This window comes from Helicoverpa armigera, chromosome 9, assembly GCF_030705265.1.
Source record: "Helicoverpa armigera isolate CAAS_96S chromosome 9, ASM3070526v1, whole genome shotgun sequence".
Classification (NCBI taxonomy): domain Eukaryota; kingdom Metazoa; phylum Arthropoda; class Insecta; order Lepidoptera; family Noctuidae; genus Helicoverpa; species Helicoverpa armigera.
This window is the reverse complement of record NC_087128.1, coordinates 3,953,581-3,974,118: the sequence shown is the minus strand read 5'-3', so window position 1 is coordinate 3,974,118 and position 20,538 is coordinate 3,953,581. Positions and strand designations below refer to the sequence as shown.

At 35.6% G+C, this 20,538-nt stretch overlaps 1 protein-coding gene across 2 annotated transcripts in view; it reads right to left on the bottom strand.

Moving 5' to 3' along the window:
- Nucleotides 1-29: 29 nt before the first annotated feature.
- LOC110371516 (protein Tob1) overlaps nt 30-20,538 on the bottom strand; it is a 40,986-nt gene continuing 20,477 nt past the window's right edge. For both annotated transcript variants that reach the window (XM_021327835.3, XM_064036350.1), the window contains exons 2-4: nt 3,748-4,047; nt 2,623-2,714; nt 30-1,913 (exon numbers count right to left, since the gene is read on the bottom strand). In XM_021327835.3, the coding sequence (XP_021183510.1) occupies nt 1,536-1,913; nt 2,623-2,714; nt 3,748-4,036 (759 nt within the window). In that variant the 5' untranslated portion in view covers nt 4,037-4,047 and the 3' untranslated portion in view covers nt 30-1,535. The remainder of the gene's footprint in view (nt 1,914-2,622; nt 2,715-3,747; nt 4,048-20,538) is intronic.

The window sequence follows — 20,538 nt, the reverse complement described above, 5'->3', positions numbered from 1 at the left end:
TTTTCATACAGGGGTTGTAATAATACACATTATAGATTGCACAAAACATTTTAATATAAACTTAAAAAGTCGTACAACAATATGAAAAATTATTATTGACTAATTATATTAGCGGACATGGAGAGCCGCATTTACTATATTATGCAAATATTATATTATCTTTAACACTTCCATCGAATATATCTTACAAAAGAAAGAAAAATAAAAAGTATCTTTATAATAAAAAATCTCATTACGCTAAGTTGTATTATTATTAAACTTACATTATAGATTTTATCTACAAAATACTGTAGCATTTCGGTCAGTTTCTCAATCGATAATCACACCGATATTATTACATATTACGTAATAATTTAATTATAGGGCGTTAATAAAGTACATGTTAAGGTTGAAATCATACAACTAGCCTTAATTCTAAATCAAAATATAAAAATAGTAAAAAATAGTTGTACATATCAGTTTAGGTACAATATTGTGAGTGTTGTGCATGGAACCCGGGCGCGCATGCGTGCCTCGACACTGCCTGCCGCCGCTGCACCGACACCACCACTGACCTCCATTGAAAAACTGCACCGAGCGCCAAGTGAAATATAAAAAAGATAAATAACACATAGTATTTATTTTTATGAATTTGCATGCACCCGTTATCTTAATGAATTGAGAAATATTTTTCTATCATTTATCCATATTCATGTCTTTTATAACAATATAAGTATACCATACACGCTAAGGCCGGGCGCCGCGGCGCGGTCGACCGGCAAATGTACACAAGGACTAATATCTTCTTAAAAAAATACTGTTAGATTGAAACGTAGCTAAACCTATAATATATTATGTATAGTATTATAATAATTATTATTATAAGGGTACAATCGTACGAGTGATGATTACACTATGTGAGATCTCCGACGCCTTCGGGCGGCCCGCCGCCGTCCGACCACGTCCCACCGGATATGCAAACATTTATTACAACATACGAGTACAATACATAGGTACTAGTACACTATAATAGTAAGTATGAATTTATCAATTTCAATATTAAAAATACGTAATTTCTCTATTGGCCTCGTTTCCACGTGAAAAATTAGACGATTATCGCGTACGAATATATATTATGTATACATATTTAAATATCAGTATTTCTCTTAGATCGGAGGACGTATGTATACAGGCTCGCTCTAGAAGGTACGTCGTCGTAAGCGCACGCGGCCGTTGGGCCTATCGCTCCCTTACACCCTACGAATATATCGATATCGAACGAAGACATCAAAAACTTGACTCAGCATTAAATATTACGAAAATAAATCGCCGGCGAGTCGCGCGGCAGATTATTGCTCCTATCGATAAATTTACACATCGACGTAACGAACGAGAATACAAAAAGTTATGGAAAATCGTACGGATATCACAAGCGGCGGGCGGCGCGGGACGCCCCCGCGGAAAATAAAAAAATAAATCGCGGCGCGCGTCTCTCTCGTAAAAAAGTAAAGACTCTATGAGCGGGTCGCGCGGGGCGGCTAGCGCGCATGCGCGGCTCAGTTGGCGAGCAGCAGGTGCGCCGGCGCCGGCGGGTAGGGCGGCGCGGAGGCGGGGGCGGGCTCGCGCCGCGCCACGAAGTACGCCGCGGGGTCCGAGGCGGGCGACAGCGCGCGCGCCGCCAGCTGCTGCTGCATCGCGCGCTGCTTGATGTAGTTGCTGAACTCGGTGGGTGACATGCGGTTCGCGCGTTTGCTGCTCGTCTTCAGCTTCGTGCTGCCGAACTTGGTCTGCGCGAAAGTCGCTGTCGTGAAGGTGAGAGGCTGCGCGCGGAACGGCGGCGCTGGGGAGAAGGCGGCGGGCGCGGGGGGCGAAGGCGCCGCGGCGGGCTCCACAGGCCGGAAGCACTGCGCTTCAGGGTTGAAGGCGCGGGTTACCTGAAACAACATAATAAATTATAAGTAACAGGATCATAAAGATCGGGAGCCTATTTCCTTCCCCGCAGAATTAATTGTCAATGAAAGTTTGGGGATTTGAGTCAGCAGGATTCAATTGTCAGCGTGCAGACCTTGGCAATCACTTAACTGCACATGAGGTCTATAAATAAATGATCGAGAATCTGTAGAACTTTCGAAGACTGTCAATAAGTTTCAAACAGATCAATCATCAGTTATCCCGTGACTACGAAGCTGCGTAACATAAGTGCTAATTGTCGCCACACATTTACAAATCACGCAGCGCACTACAGTATCGCCAAAATACGCACGCTGACGCCCCGATAGACGTGTCATGATGAGTTATTTATCAATGATAACTGGGTTGCGCCACCTGACGTGCTTTATTGCCAAATCTCAAAGCCAGACAACATAAATTAGTTCGCCTATTGTCTTCAGGAGCAATAAATGTTACAAATGGGTGTTTCCATTCTGCGCGAAATGTTTATCATTCTAGCTGATATTATTAATGCGGTATGCTTTTATGTTAAAATGGCTCAAACGATTTGGATGCATATGGTTGGCCATTGGCTTCTTATACCTGAGCTAGAACTGCTCCCTTAAGATGCGAAATAAAACTGCTTGTAAGGTGTGACTAGTAGTCTGCTTGTATCTACGGCCTTTTAATGTGTTGAATCCTAATGATCCTCACCTCTCTATCGGTCCTCTCGTCGGCGGCTCGCTCGTCACTACTGAAGAGCACCTTCACAGCGCCCTTTTCTCCGATGCGGTATGATACTTCGCCTGAAACGGGAGGAAAAAAATCTCGTCTTTATTTCGTTCGCAATCTCGAAACTCAACGTCTTGAAATTGTGCCGAGGAATTACATTACATGTTAGTATCGATTTTTTCGACATCGTTTCATTTCGATATATCGCTTTTGACACATGAGCTCTTAACAATGTTTTGACAAAGAATCTGTTTTCGAGAGATAAGATTATCAAGTTTCACAGACGTCTTTACTGTTTTGATTTGTTTCTAGAACAATAATACGGAACTAAGACAGAAGGTCTACATCTAGTTTAGTGCAGAGATTACATCCCAGTTGCAACTGACGTGGGTATTACAATCATAAATTTAGCGTTCTCGGAGCATTTGTTTGTTTGTTTACCTCGTCCATTTTGAGCATTTGCAACACGCTAACAACGAAAACGACTGTACATAAAGCTAATCTATTGGCTTTGTTTGTTTATAAAAAAATGCATCTATCTACATTATCATTAAACACATGAAAGTCAATTAAAATTCCGGGTCGACTGCTGATAATTATCAGCTATTACAGCTATTATTTCATATCGTTAGCGTTTGCTGTCACTATTATCTACTTTAGTGACGAGCGTAAACACAACAGTTATCGTCACGGCGACATAATTAAAACTATAATGGGAAACGAAGGTAATTTTATCTCGACGACGGACAAACTTAGCGAAGATAAAACTTGGTCTACATAGATTGTATGTGGCGTCACATATTTGGCAAACGACCGAGCCAAGTGAAACGACGCTGGGATAGCGTCAAAACTTCTTGGGTAGTGACGTTTGTCAAAAATTTCCCACAGCAAAACTATGAACAATTTACTGGGTAACAGTTTTAAGTTTTGACAGCAAAATGCAATGTGGGTCGGGATGTTTTTGATTTCAATTGCAACTGAAATAAAGTTTCTCTAAGTTTTAGCTGGTTTGTGAATGTGTCTTCCTGTCTAACCTATTTTCGTTTCCTTTTTCCATACAGAAGTATTTGTAAAGTTTTATCAGTATTGGCAAGTGTAGAGGCTCACCTGGATCGACCCAGACGGCGAGATCCCGCGGTAGATGCTCGAGGACATCACGGACTGGGACCCCGGATTCTCTCGCCGCTCGCTCCAGCACGGGGTCTAATGGACCCCCAGTCTTCAGGCACCGGAACGCCGACCCTCTGCACGGCCTGTCGGGGTACCAGTGACCCCGGAACTTGTCTTTCAGCGCTTTCTCCAATTCCTCACCGAAGATGTTCACGCGCCGTCTTGGTAGCTTGTTGTACAGGTAGGATATGACGAAATTTAGGGCGACTTGCACTTCAATATGCATGTTTGGTCTCACTGTGGACAAAAGAAAACAATATTTACTAAATTGATATTCGCGCAAGTGTCAGATATCAACATAAATAACCATCTTAAAGTCAACGATCGAGTAAATTTCAGTTTCTTTAGTTGGAGGTTAAATAGAGTTAAAATTAACTTTGAACGTTCAAGACGACCTCTGCTTATGACCGTGACAATGAGAACTAAACGGACCGTAGCAACATAAATAATACCAATGTTTACTTTCCGTATTAAACAGCTTTATTGCAACTAAAGTCATAAATCGATTTCGTTATCTGCCGTAATCGAAACAAATCAATGAAATTGAATCGATTCGCTACTCAGAATAGTCGTTCCTAGGTGATTTGCAAATCTAATATTTAAATGGCGATTAGTTTGAAGACGATTCTGCGTAGCAATCGATTTTTTGTGTCTATTGTAAAGTTGTTAAAACGAGGTAGACAATTACGAAGGTTTTGCAAGCAGGTGAATGAGGGTAAGTAAATGTGGCCTAGATTTCAAAATATGCTGATGACTAGAGATAAGATACCCGATATAAATACGTATTTTGTCGTTGAGTTGGTATAGTTGGTGGTTTGTTGTTATATCCGGTCGTCGATCCCCGGCCTGGATGTTGGCTAACGTTTCCGCACTGAATTAACTCTGGCCTTCCGACGTGTCGCGACTCGCGAGCGAATAGTGTTGTGACACAACATCGATACCCTAATCTACAGTTTCCTTTTAAGATATAGGCGTTTAGATTTCTAGAAGATTAAAACAATAACGGATATAAGATAAGAGTAAATAACATTTTTACTATTTAAAAATTATATTTTAGAACTTCCCGTTTCCTTTCGAGACATACTCGATCATTTTGATTATCATCGTGTTTAAAGATTCTATTTGACGACGATTATTATGTTTCTTCAAATATTTTGTCATCTAAGTAGGTATTCCGAACATAGACTTGTTAATATTTAATAACAAATCAAGTCGATGTAGGTAACAGTCAGTATGTACGTGAAAAAAATTTTATGCCTTTCAGATGATACGAGCATGGAGACATTTATTTTGGATGAGACTACAAAGTACCTAGGTACCTAAGTACTGTTTTATGAATCTCCACCGCAAAACTTATGGCTCAATTCTGAAACACGTGCATAACTGTAGAAATGGCCCTGTCTATACCTTCAACCTACGATACAGTAGTAAACAAATAAATGTATTTATTCTAGAATGGTACAGTATACAGTAGATTGGAGGGAACATCCCGAACCCATTACGAAGTGCCAGGTCACGTGCGAGACCGGCCGTGACTGTCGCAACGGTTTTTTCCTACAACTGCCACTATTTTAAAGAACTATCACTACAAATATATCTTTCTATTTTCGTAGCTCATGCTTTTTGCTCGTGATTTATTTTAGTACGTACGTACAGGTGAAATGGGTTTTTGTAAATAATGTAAAGCGTGTATTTACGATAAGGGGTTTGGTAATGTTGGAACTGAGGCGTGAAATTTTCGATACTATAAAATGTTATGGGTGGTATAGTTGCTACAGAAGCCTTGGTATAAAAAGGACCAATGGCAACTGAAAAGACTATAAAGATGCTACAGGAAAGCCTTTAAAAAAACCTGTAATAGTTTGACTATCAACTGTTAGTGCCAAAGTAACAAAAAGCAGAAAATTTTCGATAAAGCTGAAATGTAATAGTCAATGTTATCAGCAGTTTCTATCATGATGTACTACGTAATTTTTAACTGACACGCCAATATATGGGAGTCTAATCTAGAACTAAAGCGATAGTTGACCTTCAGACTTCAATTCAAGATTGATAGATAAGTTTGACAGGCTATAGTTATTTATCTGCGTTACAGTTTTATGGCACTAGACTGTATGAATGATGTCATGTTAGACTAATAATATAGTTACACTTATTAATAGTTGTTTTTGGGGTTTTGGTGTTAGGTACTACCTATTATTATAAGTACAAAAAGTGCATCAACCTTACTATGTACATATCTATTTATTTACTACATTTCGATTTGAGGAAGTGACTACATAGGTACCTACGTTCCACAAATTCCCGAGGAAAACAAACATATTGTTGGAAAATCTCTTACCCTCCACAAATAAAATTCCCTCCCCATTTTTTAAATTCCGATCCGAATTTATAACTCCGCAGCTTCGAGTAGCACAATGCTATTGCTATTTCCACCATGTTTATTACATCCTACGTTTATGTAGTGGATAGCTAGTATTTCGTAGTTTAGCCGACAGCTAGAAAGTTCTAGACTGTTCTAGTATATATTTCAGACTGGAAATGTCGCTGGATATTTCATTCGCACGTGATTGTGGTACAAGATATGGTGTAAATGATCTTTGTACGATGCACCCTGTATTTTTATTTGAGTTTTGAATTTTATTGCTTTTTAAGTAGGTGTGTTATTGGGAGCTAGAATAAAGGCGCTAAAATAAGTCCTTACTTATTTTGAGTTTCTTTATTTAGTTTATTGACTCTACTTTCTTCCTATGTTCATTAAAAATACTTCACAACAGTTTGAAACAATAAAAACCATTCTTTTTTCCTTGTAGCTATAGGCATAGTTACTGCGTTTCGCTCGATAAAGGCGTATAACTGGGGACTATAATAAAAATATATTGGAGATAGATTGGGAAAACATGGCCGCTGTTAAAAAAATATTTTCCTCTTGAGGATCAATCGGCGATACGCTTCGAAGTAAAACACGAATATTTATCTACGAGACGAAGTTTCTTGTTGACAAAGATATAGATTTTAAGTTAGGTACTTATTATTTATTAAAAGTGGTACGATGGCCTACAATTTTCACTATTTACTGAACACGCAGTTTTATTGGTTCAAAATCAATACCGTTTTGCGATGTAAGTTTATTTTTAACTGCTAGAATGTCGTGACCCGATCGATTATAATTATGAAGGCAACAAACATGGAATCTATTTTGTTAATCAAGTTATATTGTTATATTTTACTAGTTGTGTTTCAAAGAAGCGTACTTGAAAACGCTGGCACGCTTGATTATTTCTTATTCTTGTATTTTCCGGGATTTTCTCAATTTTCCTCGACATAAGGAAGAAGTGAGATTTCATTGAATGACGCAGCCTTAGGAAGTTTAGATAAGGCTCAAACAGATGGTCTCTGCGGAATAAACGAAATGAACCCAAAACCCTTTTGAAGGTCCTCCCAGATATTTGAAGTGCCGAGATAAGTTTGCTTGAAACGAATGACATTTGTCGAGTAAACTTTTCAAGGAAAGAAACGATTTAACATTATGTGAGCTGAGATGTTCCATATTTGCTTAGGCTTTCAAGACCTAAGGGGTCCCAATATACATAATGCTTTCAAGCGACTTTTGAAAAGGTATAAAAAGATCGTAAACTGCCTACACGAAAATTCAAGACCAATTTCGGATTATAATATCAATCAATTATTATCTTGATCCATCTTCAGCGGTATATAAATATTTTGCGTTGATAGGAAAATTTCTTAGTAGCACTAGAAATTCCTATGACCTTAGATTACGTTGTAAGAATTTATCCATGAGAGCGATAAAAAGAAATAAAGAAAGAATTCCGTTACAATTATAAACAGGGAAAAATGCCAAGAAAGAAAAAAAATATTATCAACGACCTTTATGTTGACATGTTTTTGGAAATCATTGCTTATCTAAGAAAGTTATTGTCAATAAACTGCAAAGCACCTATGAAACTGCAATTAAAATAGAAGATCTAGAATTCTAGATCATTCAAAACACTAACATAAACGTAGATAACAATAAATTCAAGAGTAACACGGATGCGACAGCGACTATAATTCAGCACAAATATCTAGGTTACGTACTTGCCAACATAATACGGAGGAATGAGGCTTCCAGGCACATTTTCCAGCTAAATGGTTCCCACCATTATATCTCAAACAAAGCCACCCTTGTCACGAGGAAGGTCATGATGAGAAATGGCGGCCTAGGCCTGTGGTACTAGTGGAAGCGGACAGCGGTTTATCTGTAGTAGTTTTGTATTTTAATCGAAATATTTTTGTAGAAGGCCGTGTTATATGTATTTTTCGCTTCTTAAATAAAATGGAGATTATTTATTATGGATAAATTAAAAATTAATAGGCTAGACAGATCATTCATTATTATGGAAGTGGATATTGTTCTTTATAGTTACCTTACTCCTTGACTGCTTCAAAAGAGTGTACTATTGCTTCAGAAAAAAATAATTACCATGTATTTATAAAATATTTACTTTTTATTCAATACGTAATTTTCATTCTAAACTTACCCGCTTCAGCTTATATTTTAGACCAAAACCAGCGGGTTCCCAAGCCACGGCAGTTTGCCTAAACATGTGAGCCGTGACGTATGAAGGTCGGGGTAATTAATTTACCTAAGATTAATCACATAGGTGCTGCTGATTCGCGATTAAACCTCCGTAACGGCCTTAGAAAGCGTCAGTGCCTTGGATCAAAGGGGTATTGACGGGTTAGGATCAACCTATTGAGGTATGGTATGGTACCTACCGATATTGTAGGGTTAAGGGGTAGTACGTTTCGGGGGAATATTATTTTACATTGGTGTTTTTTTTTTGGTTGGTATCATTTTCGGTTCTTACTTTTGACTCCGACTGTCTGTTATAAGCAACATATTTATAGCCCATAAAATTATGAGCAGAGATATAATAATGAAATTTTGATATGACTTCTCCACGGGAAATGTACATACCAAAGTCTTAGGTTCAGACAGAATTAGGTATTTTGGTACATATCTCAACTCTATTCACCCATTACCGTTCTGGTAATACATATACCTACTACTTATAATTACCATACATATGCATCTTCATAACACTGTTACAATAAATAGATTACTTGTTTTATAATTACCACAAATATCCATCTTTCCGTTGTATAAATCTCGCAACCAATAAAGCTGTGCCCCCACTTCCGCGGTACCTACGATAATCGCGGTTCACCCACTCACCTACATACGTGAATCAAAACTTTAACCAGTATCGGCGCAAGGTTAAATGGTTTATACCTTTTAGTTATTGCTAACCCTTATGGTCTATTTGTTAAGGCATAACAGTGAAAACCAATTCTCTATGTTGAGTATAGTAGTTGGTTACCATGGAAAGTTTTTGAGAACTTTGCTTTAAACAAAACTTTGATCTTACACAAAGCATATTTTGTTTTTCTTCCTACTTTTTCCTACTTCTAATATTCTCATTCCTAGTGCCAAAAGTGTCAGTTTAAATAAAAAAAACTACTTCCAGTAATTTTTATGGCGGATTGTTTTTCAGTAAGTAATTTTTGTGTGAACTTTATTAGAATTTTTCTTTATTACATTTTATTAAAGATAAAAAGAGGAAAATTCGCATTCGACGAAAGAATAGAAAAAGGTGATTTTGTAAAAAGTAGTACCAACAAACTAAAATAATATTTCTCTTAACAAAAATCTTTCCGTGCTACAAATTATAGTATTTTCTATAATAAACCTGTCAAAGTACAATGCCGTCCTTAAAATCAAATTTTAATAAGTAGGTCAAGATCCGGAAGCAGATTATTTAGTTCCAAGTTACTAACACGAATTAACTTTGTGTTTTGATTGTACTACAATCTGAGGCATTGGTATTTTGAAATTCACATTTTATATTAGGATTTTTAAAGATTTCTTTATGTAAGTGAATTCTCCTTAAGGCATCATTTGATGATTAAAATGACATTTGGAACTAAGAGATAACTTGGGTCCCTTTATAAGTCAATCACCACTACTAATTTGGCAGGTAACTAAGCAAATAAAATACATACTGCTATGTTTCAGGTAAAACATATACCGAATCCTACAAAGTAAAAAAATGTACCAAACTGTGATCTACACTAATCTATTTAGTATTTATGAATTTCTCATTCAAACATTTACCTAGGTAGGTACGCGTACCATATTTCAGAATCAAGTAAAGCTTTGAAAGTCCCGCTCTACACTCAAAAATAAACACATCTAACCAAAGAACACAAATATAACTCGAACGGTTAAATTAAACCGTTGTACAAATAAACGGTTTAAATCAGGATACAAACGAACCGTTTCGCATACGTTGTACCATTAAAAGGTAATGTTTGACGCGATAGCACACTGTCACGCTATCAGAGTTAGATAGCTGAACACACGATGTTTCAGCAATTTCAGCTAATTTACGAGGTGCGACTGTTTTGCTGTAAATAGGCATAATTTTGGAATGTATATTTATTCATTTACGCGTCATTAGTTTGTTTAGGGAATGAAAAAAGTTTAATTTACGATCAATTTTCGACATCTGTCGATGTGTAAGAAATATGTTGCACAACTTAAAATGTAATACAGTTCATCAAGAGATCATAATGTATGCTAAAATGCTTAACACACCCCAATCTCCGTGTAAAGGAAGTAATGTAATATTCAGATTATCGTCCTAAAACTTTGATACGGGCCCCATCTCTCCCCTAATTCTAAACTTAGCAGTTTTGCATAATCCGAACGATAATGGCGTTTAAATATCCACTTCACATCCCCCTATATAGTCGAATATGCGGAGCACCCAAGTAGGCCAGTTTCGAGTCTGCTCTCGATACTATTAAGGCACTACAATCGATCCCTGCGAACGAAACCGAGCGTTTGAGGACATGCGGCCTTTAAGTTCGCCCGTCCTATTTATATCGGTAACCCGGTATCGATCTGTCGCCCTACTAGCCGACAACCCCCTATTCTTACACACACGATATTAAAACTTAACTCCTTGTTACAAAGTCTAAATTCCAGTGCAAGGATGATTACATTGGTTTTAAATAGCCGTAGCGATCTTCTGTTGATTCGAGTATTATTCTTGGTGCGGTTGGTTTTGTTCTTGTTTTTGGTCGGCAAATTGTGAAGGCGAGAATTAGCAGTGACGTAAATACGAGTAGGTAAACACGTCACTGTGGAAATATGCCTTTATTTTGCCGTTTAGTTTAGAAGTTCGCAATCGATTTTGTGTAGTTTCAAGTAATACTATATACGCTACAGTAGTGATCAAATTAAAAATAGCTGTTTCAGTTTTCTAGTACAGACATTTTATTAATTACACGAATAAAAATGAGAGTCCTCAAATACCTTCGATAGATCAAATACCCTAATAAAGTACACTTCACAAATTACGCTAAAAATAAATATTATTAAAAAACGAACTCCATCCAACTGGAAGCCATTAGGTGGGTGCTTAATAATTTCCATTCTATTGAAAATTGAGAAAATTATCTCGCAAAAAATGGTTCCGAAAAACCTGGCCTTATTTCCAGCGAATTCTTCGATTCATTCAACCGTTAGTCGTCTTTATCGGAAAGAGATTTGGGTTACCCTAACTGTGGATACGAAGCTATAGAAATTCACACTTAAAGAGATTATTTTCTGCTTTATTAGCTTGTGTTCGGGTCATTTGGCGTAGGACAAAAAGATATAACAACTTAGAGGGCTCATTATAGTTTGGTATCGGTAATCTGCTACGGTCTGATGCACCTTATTAGATATTACAGAGATTTTGCGGTAACTTGAGTATAAATCGTCAATTATAATAAAGTAGGTACCTAGTTGAGCTCTATTTTTGGACGATTACACTGCGGTATGAAATCATGTTATTAAATTCAAATAACTTTCATTGAAAACTTGACTAAGTAGCCAGTAAGGATTAGTACCTGTACTTAAAATAACTTATGACCTCATAGAGAAATGACCGTACACCTTTGAGCCTGTATAATTAGATTGAATATATGACCGAGGTTCACAAACTCTTTTCAAAGAATTATATTGTATTTGATACACAGGTTTCAGTGTAGGTAAATGTCAGACAATTTACCTAACCATATGAATCGTGCAAACATGAAATATTTTAAAACAAACGTAAACAAGAATTTCTCCCGTCGTCTCTTCATTACTGTTAAATAAAAGCAGTTACTACCAGTGAAGGCTATAAAATTCAGTTATCCCAGCTAGATACGTAATATACAGTATTTACACGAGACGCTGCGCCTGAGCACCTATTATTGTTATCTGCAGAAAGTGTTGCGATCATTTACAGAACGTGCTGTGTAATGCTGTGGCCTAAATGTAAGTGGTAGCGGGAGCGATTCATTAGAAACTCGAAGACTTCTTAAATTAAAATAGGTAAGTTATCGGAAAAGTTTATGTAAAATAAATATAATTTTTCGTCAGTATTTCAGTATCTAGCTATTATACGTGGAGGATTAAATTATAATAATAACGAAAGTTTAATATTTTTAACCCCCATAGACACATAACCCTCGCAATCTCAATGATGACTGTTACACAATAAAAACAATGACTAGAGGATCTGTATCTTAAGATAATATATCACTTTGTTATACTGAAAAATCTATTGCCATTAATCTAAACCCATGCCCGCTACCGCTTATCCCTTAAACCGCTCCAAAACAAATGGCTTGCATTCATCTACGTTACACTACTCTCACTCGTAATAGTCTGATGTATTGTTACTGCTTAATAATCTTTCGCCACCTTCCTCGAGACATCTATCAGTATTCTCCACCATTCTTCAGTATTCTCCAATATTCTTCAATATCACTATAAGACAAAGTAAGTTTAATGGCCGTCCGATCGGTGATTTTTCTCTGAAAAGCTTTTAAAGCTGAGAGCAAATTGATTGTAAAAATGTTGGGTCTTATTGTGATATAAATGGAGACTTATGACCGGTTCTATGAAGTGTGAAGAACTGTCTCTCTTAGTGGTGATGTTTTATGGTCTTATGGATGGAGTGAAAGAAGTCGTGTTTCAAGATGTAATATGGTTACTTGGTGTAAAATCAGCTCGTACATGATGTTTGTAGCGCCATGTGCAATTTTTCAGCCATTACAGAAATAAGAAATATTTGTTTTGAAATAAAAAAGATTTCTTTTGAAATAAGAACCTGTATATTCGTTATTTGTTTCAATCAAAATTGATCGCGAAGAAATATGTACTCGTCCGTAGGAGTATCTGAGCGTTTTGTTTGCGCAAAAACGTTGCAGTTTCGCGAACATTTTAGAAACTGTTTACTAGACTGAGTAGACTAGAAGGAATAAACATTTTGTATAGAAAACTATGCGTCACAGGTAAAATCTCACCTTTACACCTATTTCACAATGTCACAAAAACGGAACCTATTATCGATCTTCAAACATCACGATATAAAATATTTAAATATAAATCATGTTCGTAAGGGTCCCTTGACACGAATTCGTGTTTCACTTTACATATAAAAGGACCTAACTCATGTAAAGTGTTTGCTCTGTTCATTGTAGTAAAGTCCTTTAGTTATTTACATACATATGTATTGTCTAGGAGTGTTGTATGTCTATGTACAATAGGACCCAATGTCTGGGTTACATAAGTGGGACACACTCCATTTTATTGGCACGAACGCAAGCTAATTGATTTAAGTCGTTTGGGGCTGTAAGTTGATAATATGAATTATGTTTTTTTACAGAATATTTCATAGAATTGAATGACACGTTTTTGTTAGAATTATAAATCCATTGAACTGGCTCGCCGTTAACATGACAATGAAAATCGGTGGTCATATTCTAAGATCGTAACGTAGGACCGTAACTCGCAAAATTCCTAATTACCTGGGGATACGAAACGGTGAGAATTACTACATCTAAAAATAAAAACATGACTGTAGTAACTTACCTACCTCACTTATCTGGACGACTTTGCAGTAACATTTGCTTATACAAGTATTATATAGGATTAGGAGATTAGTATGCTATATAGCGGTCTACCGAAGGCTATTAATATTCCATTCTTCGCAAGGCTTCAATTGAAGGTAATGTCAAAATAGAGACAAAGGAATTTTAATCTAATAATATCGAATAAATTAAGCATTAAGTCATTAGCATATTAATTTGGTCCTGCTAAGTATAAATAATATTTTCTTTTAAAATTACGAATTAATGAATATAATTTGTAAATTTTAATTGAATTTGCGATAAAAATAAAACGTAGTACCTTCGAGAGTATTCGAGACGTATAAAATTAATTGGAAAATTGCAATGAATTGTTTATTCCAATTATCGCCTGATGGTTTATCACGTGTTGCGTAAAATTATTACTTTATTTTATGTACCTACTGTTAGGTAAGGTTAATTAATTAAAAATTAAATATTCGTTTATAAATCTACATATATAAAACTGTCAAATAAAAACCCAATGCCTACGCCATGAATATTCAGTTCTAACTGATTATAATTCAGGCTAAAAACTAGGTTTTCATGAATTTTGGAAGATTACTAAAGGATTTTCGTTCTCATTGACCTTCAATTCGTGTATTCGAAAGATTTCATTAATTATTAGAAGGCTTAGCCAACTGAACGATACGTCACTTAAAATATTCAAGGCGACTGAAATAGTAGTCGTTAAGAAAATAAATACTGTAATCAGGAAAATCCATACTTAGGGCAATGGGAAAGTAACTCTGTTTGCGCTTTCATACCAAAACTTCTGAACTGATTTGAATGAAAATTGACACAGATACAGTGTAGAGCCTATGAAAGAACATAGGTTACTTTTTATCGGTGAGGGAAGTAGTTTTCTCATGACTTAGGTAACATAACTGAAGATTCCAACTCTATTGCTGACGTTTACTTAAAACTAGAATAATAATATGTTGTCAAACAATTTAAATGTTATGACACAAGATGTAACTATATCACGACCGACGTTATCTCAAGTTATGCACCCTGAATTACAATAATAGACTCTACAGCAATTAAATCAAGGTTAGTAATGGCTTGTCGCAATCATAGCCGATGTTTATCTATGACAATCATCGTTGATTTGTAGTCAGAACTGATTGTGGGTACACCTATGCATTATTTATGAGGGAGAGTACCGTTCGGTAGATTTTATGACTGAGTTAGTTTCATGGATTAAATTGGAGCTAGTATTTTTTATGTTAGTTATGTTACGTCCTATTTTTGTCCGTATTATGGTATAATACAAAAACTAGGCTTCTATTGCTAAAATTGAAAAGTTTAACGTGCTAACAATGATATGTTTACGTTATTGTCTTCAAATCGCTTAATATCAGTTTTCGACAGCTTGCATTCCCTAAGCCTATATATTTTAAGTTACACACCCAATCTTTTTGATCTACTTTAATGTCATGAGTTTTCCTCAAAGTATCTTTATTCTGTAGTCAGAGACATAAAAACATTTAAGTACGACCCTTCCTTTTGTCTGTCTGTCAGACCCGATTTTGATGTTATCTAGAACAAGGCTTAGCTGTGTAATAGTGATTCATAAAATCCTAAGTCTAATCTAGATTTTTCGGTTTTATTTGGTCCTTTTAGCCGTAGTGTGAATGACGTAAGAGAGATTTTTTTAGCTTCTAGAAAATAGGTTTTGTTGATTCGTCTAACAATTCAAGGAGGTTGACACTCCAATTTCTGTGTGTTGATAAATGGTGGTCAAACATGTGTTATTGTTTTTATATTTATCGTTTTGTTTGCTTTTGAATTTTGCATCCACATTTAACGATACGAATTTTTAAATTTTATTATTTTTGTTCTTTTTTTACCTTTTATTTGTCAGTTTGTTCTGTTATCATCCCATAAAAATGCAAACCATGTTGATAATCTACCATACAATTACATCACAATCTATCGTGGGTAGAAAAACGGACCGTTATCGGTAACAACAGTTACTATCGGTTGCTAGTAATAAGTATGCAAATTTTTGGTGCATACTTTCACACGTTTTAGGATATTGACAAGTGATAGTCAAATAGGTTATCGTGCTTTGCAACTTGTTTGTGCTGATACGGAGCCCGTATCACCTGTTTTACAAGTCTGGGTACTGAAGATACGTGTTTGCCACCAAACAAGTTTTTAAAAGATACGTCCATGAAAATTTTCTTTAAGATTATACAACATGACATAAATAAGAAAATTAGAGACGCATACTAAAGACTAATAAATTAAATGAGCTCCGGAAAATAGAGAATTTTATTCATTCATCCTTTGTTGAGATTAAAATATTATAAAATCTTTTCTATATTAGAGCTTGTTCGGAAAACACAATGAAGCTTTTTATCAAAAAGAAATTATGCTCATAATTAAAATTCACAATGAAAATTAACGGTCGGTATGTGTTCACTACGTTAATCTAATCCCGGACCTTTATTTCCCGGGATCCCGGGACCGTATTTTTTATGACAAGGTGAAAAAGGAGTATTAATTACTATATGTTTCCAGGGAATTCACTGCCGGGATCAAATTTAATATTGAATTAAATCGAGGATATAATATTGGTGATATTAGGTAATAATTAATCCCGGAATCGGTAATTCTCGAGCCAATAAAAGCTTTTCTTAGACATAGTTCGACGATAATTACTTTGGCCATGAAACAAATATATTACCACGTGGAGACCTTGAAAGTTTATGTCTAAATAATTATGTATACCACATAGGTTGAAAGCACGTGTATGTAAAATATAATTAATTATGTACGATTATGTTCAGGTAAATTTCCTCTGAGATTAATGGAGAAAGCATTGGTTTCTGTGAATTATAAATGTGATATTGTTTACGTAGATTACGAAGGTAAATAACGGTTTTATGGAATTGTACTCAACCGAGCTAGAAAAGCATTTTTTTGGACTTGCTACGCCTTTATATTAATTTGATGTTACCATAACACTTTAATAAATTGGATAAAATAAAGCAATGTTGAAAGCCGAACCAGTTCAAAAATAAAACCAAAAAAACATATAGTAACTTTTCACCTTTCATTCAGAAATTAATGGAGGTCAAACTTAATGATACCTTTTCGTGAAAAAGCTCGGATGTTCTATACAATATATTTTCGGGACTTCTTAAGAAATACCCAAGATTTGGGGAACCCTACATAACTTAGTGTGGTAGTTCATTCTTAGTTATAAAGTCATTCCGTATGGAATACGAAATCTAATCTTTGTAATGTTACCAGTTGGTACAAATTATTTTAGAAGAAATACACTAGTCCTGTCGAATATGTATATTTATACCTAGATAATTGGTCAGCTAATAATGAGTCTTTATATGGTATTGGTTACATAACATTACTCTGTATGACGTAATTCACGCAATGTTAACACAAAGTTGTTTCTAGGTAAGTAGGCGGGATTGTCGTGCGTGACGTCAAAAATATTTTGTACATACAGATACATAATGAACTTACATAGTTGTTCAAATATCTGACGTCTACCAACGTCATGACGGAATTTTCACATCAAGGTTTTCGAGAAAATAATGTCTGTCTAGTTTGTTCAGACAAAACTTCGTTTAACTTTATTTTCTAGAATATTTAAATTAAGATGTTTATGTTTTGAGTTTGTAATTTAAATTCAGTTTTGTGATTAGAAACTACTGTCTATTTTGGAATTTTGTGTTAAGCCTTTTGAAGGCATAATGAATTGTTGCTTCAATTAATTTATTCGTGTAATGCGCTTACTTGGTAATTTGTTAATAAATCTATCGTTTTGTTGAAGGGGTAGTAGGTACTGTAATTTAGTTTATTGTTATTGTTGAGGCGACGTATATTTAAGATGAAGTACATATTAATTTAAATCAAATTGGACAAAGAAGCACTTAAAGCCTATCTTCATATTATTTCAACCTGAAAATCTTGTGTTGGTTGCGATACCAAATATAACAGACCATTCATCCAATACAATTTCTTAAATAAAACCTTTTAGGAAATATTCGCACATTATTTTTTATACTACTTAGGTATATGTTCTATACCTTGGATGCTCAGCCTAATAGGGCGTAATGTATCAAAATCACGTACGCTATTATAGGCGTTATTATATTCACGTAAATACGATAATGGCATGTGTCATTACGGTAGATGGATCGCGTGAGAGCCGTCTATGTTCTACCTAAATATAGTTTTTTTTCATCTGACATTTTCATGGAACTGGGACTAGAATAAAACTGTCTTTTGATATATCAAAAGGCTTAGGATAAAAAGGTTAAAAGATGAATGCAATTCATCTAAAATATAATTTCAGCAAAATTATTATTGCCCAAAACCGTATAGATCTGGAATTTTCAAGAATAGGAAAGAATGTGTCAGACAAAAAGTCATTTATTTAAAGTAGGCTGAAAATCAGCACTTTTTGAAGGTCAAAAAGGTGTGATCTATATATCAAAACATGACGAAAAATATCACTGGTGCAGGTGATTTTTGGGAAAAGTGAATACCTAACACTCCTTACTTTTTTAACAGCCTCTGATGATTTCAATCTTCGTCGTCTTCGTTAATTTGAAGAAACTGCAGATAAAGTCTCTATAGGTTGCTCTACGATACAATAATGGCTTGTATTAACATTTTTAGTGCTCAACGTTCAAAGATAATACCGTTAGTCATTCTGTTAAATATTTATCAGTAAGTAAATTATAATACTTAGATAAAACGATGTGCCTAGGTCTAACCTTGGTACAGTTAGCTACCAGACTTAGGTTATTAATGTTTTAGTAATTACATTTTTATTTGGGTAGCGACTGCTTGTAATAGAAATGTAATCTTTTAGTTCAAATCTGATAATATGTAGTTTAGTATTGGCTTTTTTATTTATCGACAAAGCTTCCATTCTACCTTTTAGATTATACAATAATGGATAGATTGGCGTTGTTCAAAGTTTTAGGTGTTTGTATGTTGTTTGTAGTCGTGGTGGCCTAGTGGGCAAAGAACCAACCTCTCGAGTATGAGGGCGCGGGTTCGATTCCAGGTCAGGCAAGTACCAATGCAACTTTTCTAAGTTTGTATGTACTTTCTAAGTATATCTTAGACGCCAATGACTGTGTTTCGGATGGCACGTTAAACTGTAGGTCCCGGCTGTCATTGAACATTCTTGGCAGTCGTTACGGGTAGTCAGAAGCCAGTAAGTCTGACACCAGTCTAACCAAGGGGTATTGGGTTGCCCGGGTAACTGGGTTGAGGAGGTCAGGCAGGGCAGTCGCTCCTTGTAAAGCACTGGTACTCAGCTACATCCGGTCAGACTGGAAGCCGACCCCAACATAGTTGGGAAAAAGGCTCGGAGGATGATTGACATGACAATTTCCTAAAAATCCCAGCTGTATTATAATCAGCTGTAATCTTTTCTTCCTAAGTTCCTATTTCTTTACCTCCACTTACAAACAAAAAAAGAGGGAACATCTGACTGCTGCCAGTAGGTACTAGATATACAAAACGTGCGTCCGTATTCCGTAAACGGAAACACACAGTTAACTCACTATTTACTCACGTGAGAACCATAGTACTAGACGCTCAAGGTCACTATAATGTACGCATTGTCATACGTGCAGGTTACAATGCACTTATGTCATATCTCCAAGGGAATTAGAATTGACAATGTCACTTCCTAGTTTTATGACCTTCTGGAATTTTCTAGGATGAGTGTCAAGGTCATTTTAGTGTGGGAATAAGCCCGTAGACATAATAGATCGATGTTGTTTCCAGTAGGGTTAAAGTCTGTTTTTCTCTGTATTTATTTGAAGGGATTTTTTGAATTCAATTTATAAAAGCCATTTGAGAACTGTATAATTTTGTGATTCCGTTAGTATTTTTGACATTGAAAATAGAATTTGGCGAAGTAAACAAAAGTTATTTATAAATATGAATCTTTAAAGGAAAAATCAGCATAATATTTTCATTAGATACTCTGAGCTCGATAGAAAAATATTCAGCATTGACCTTTTGGAAATTAAAATATGTCTGGTGAGAAGTCGGGTAACTCTTTAGACTTTTTAATCAAGACATAATGGTTAAATAAAGAAAAGTTATTATATAAGAAGGAGTCTGACTACATACATATGCCGACATACATATACATTTTTTCGTTAATGCACATTGTATATTTATAGAAAAAAAAACAGATTTTGAGAAACAATAGGTATATGCTACATTGGAGGGTAAAAGTTCTAGTACATAAATTACAATTTAAACTTATATTGAAAACACGTGTAAGACAAGACATTACGTTACATTCTGAATGATTGATAACAAACGTTATCAAAAACTTTTAGACACAGATAAAGCAGATTATATATGCCTATTTTAGGGTTCCGTACCCAAAGGATAAAACGGGACCCTATTGTTTTCGCTCCTCTGTCCTTACGTCCGTCCGTCCGTATCTCATGGACCGTGATAGTTAGAGAGCTGAAATTTTCACAGATGACGTATTTCTGTTGCCACTATAACAACAAATACTAAAAACTACAATTAGATACACATTTTGGGGGGCTCCCATACAACAAACGTGATTTTTTTTGCTCACCTTTGCTCTGGTACGGAACCCTTCGTGCGCGATTCCGACTCGCAATTGGCCAGTTTTTGTAGATAGCTATTTGTTGTGCACTGTTAAAGTATTTCTAACTGACGTTGATTGATTGTTCT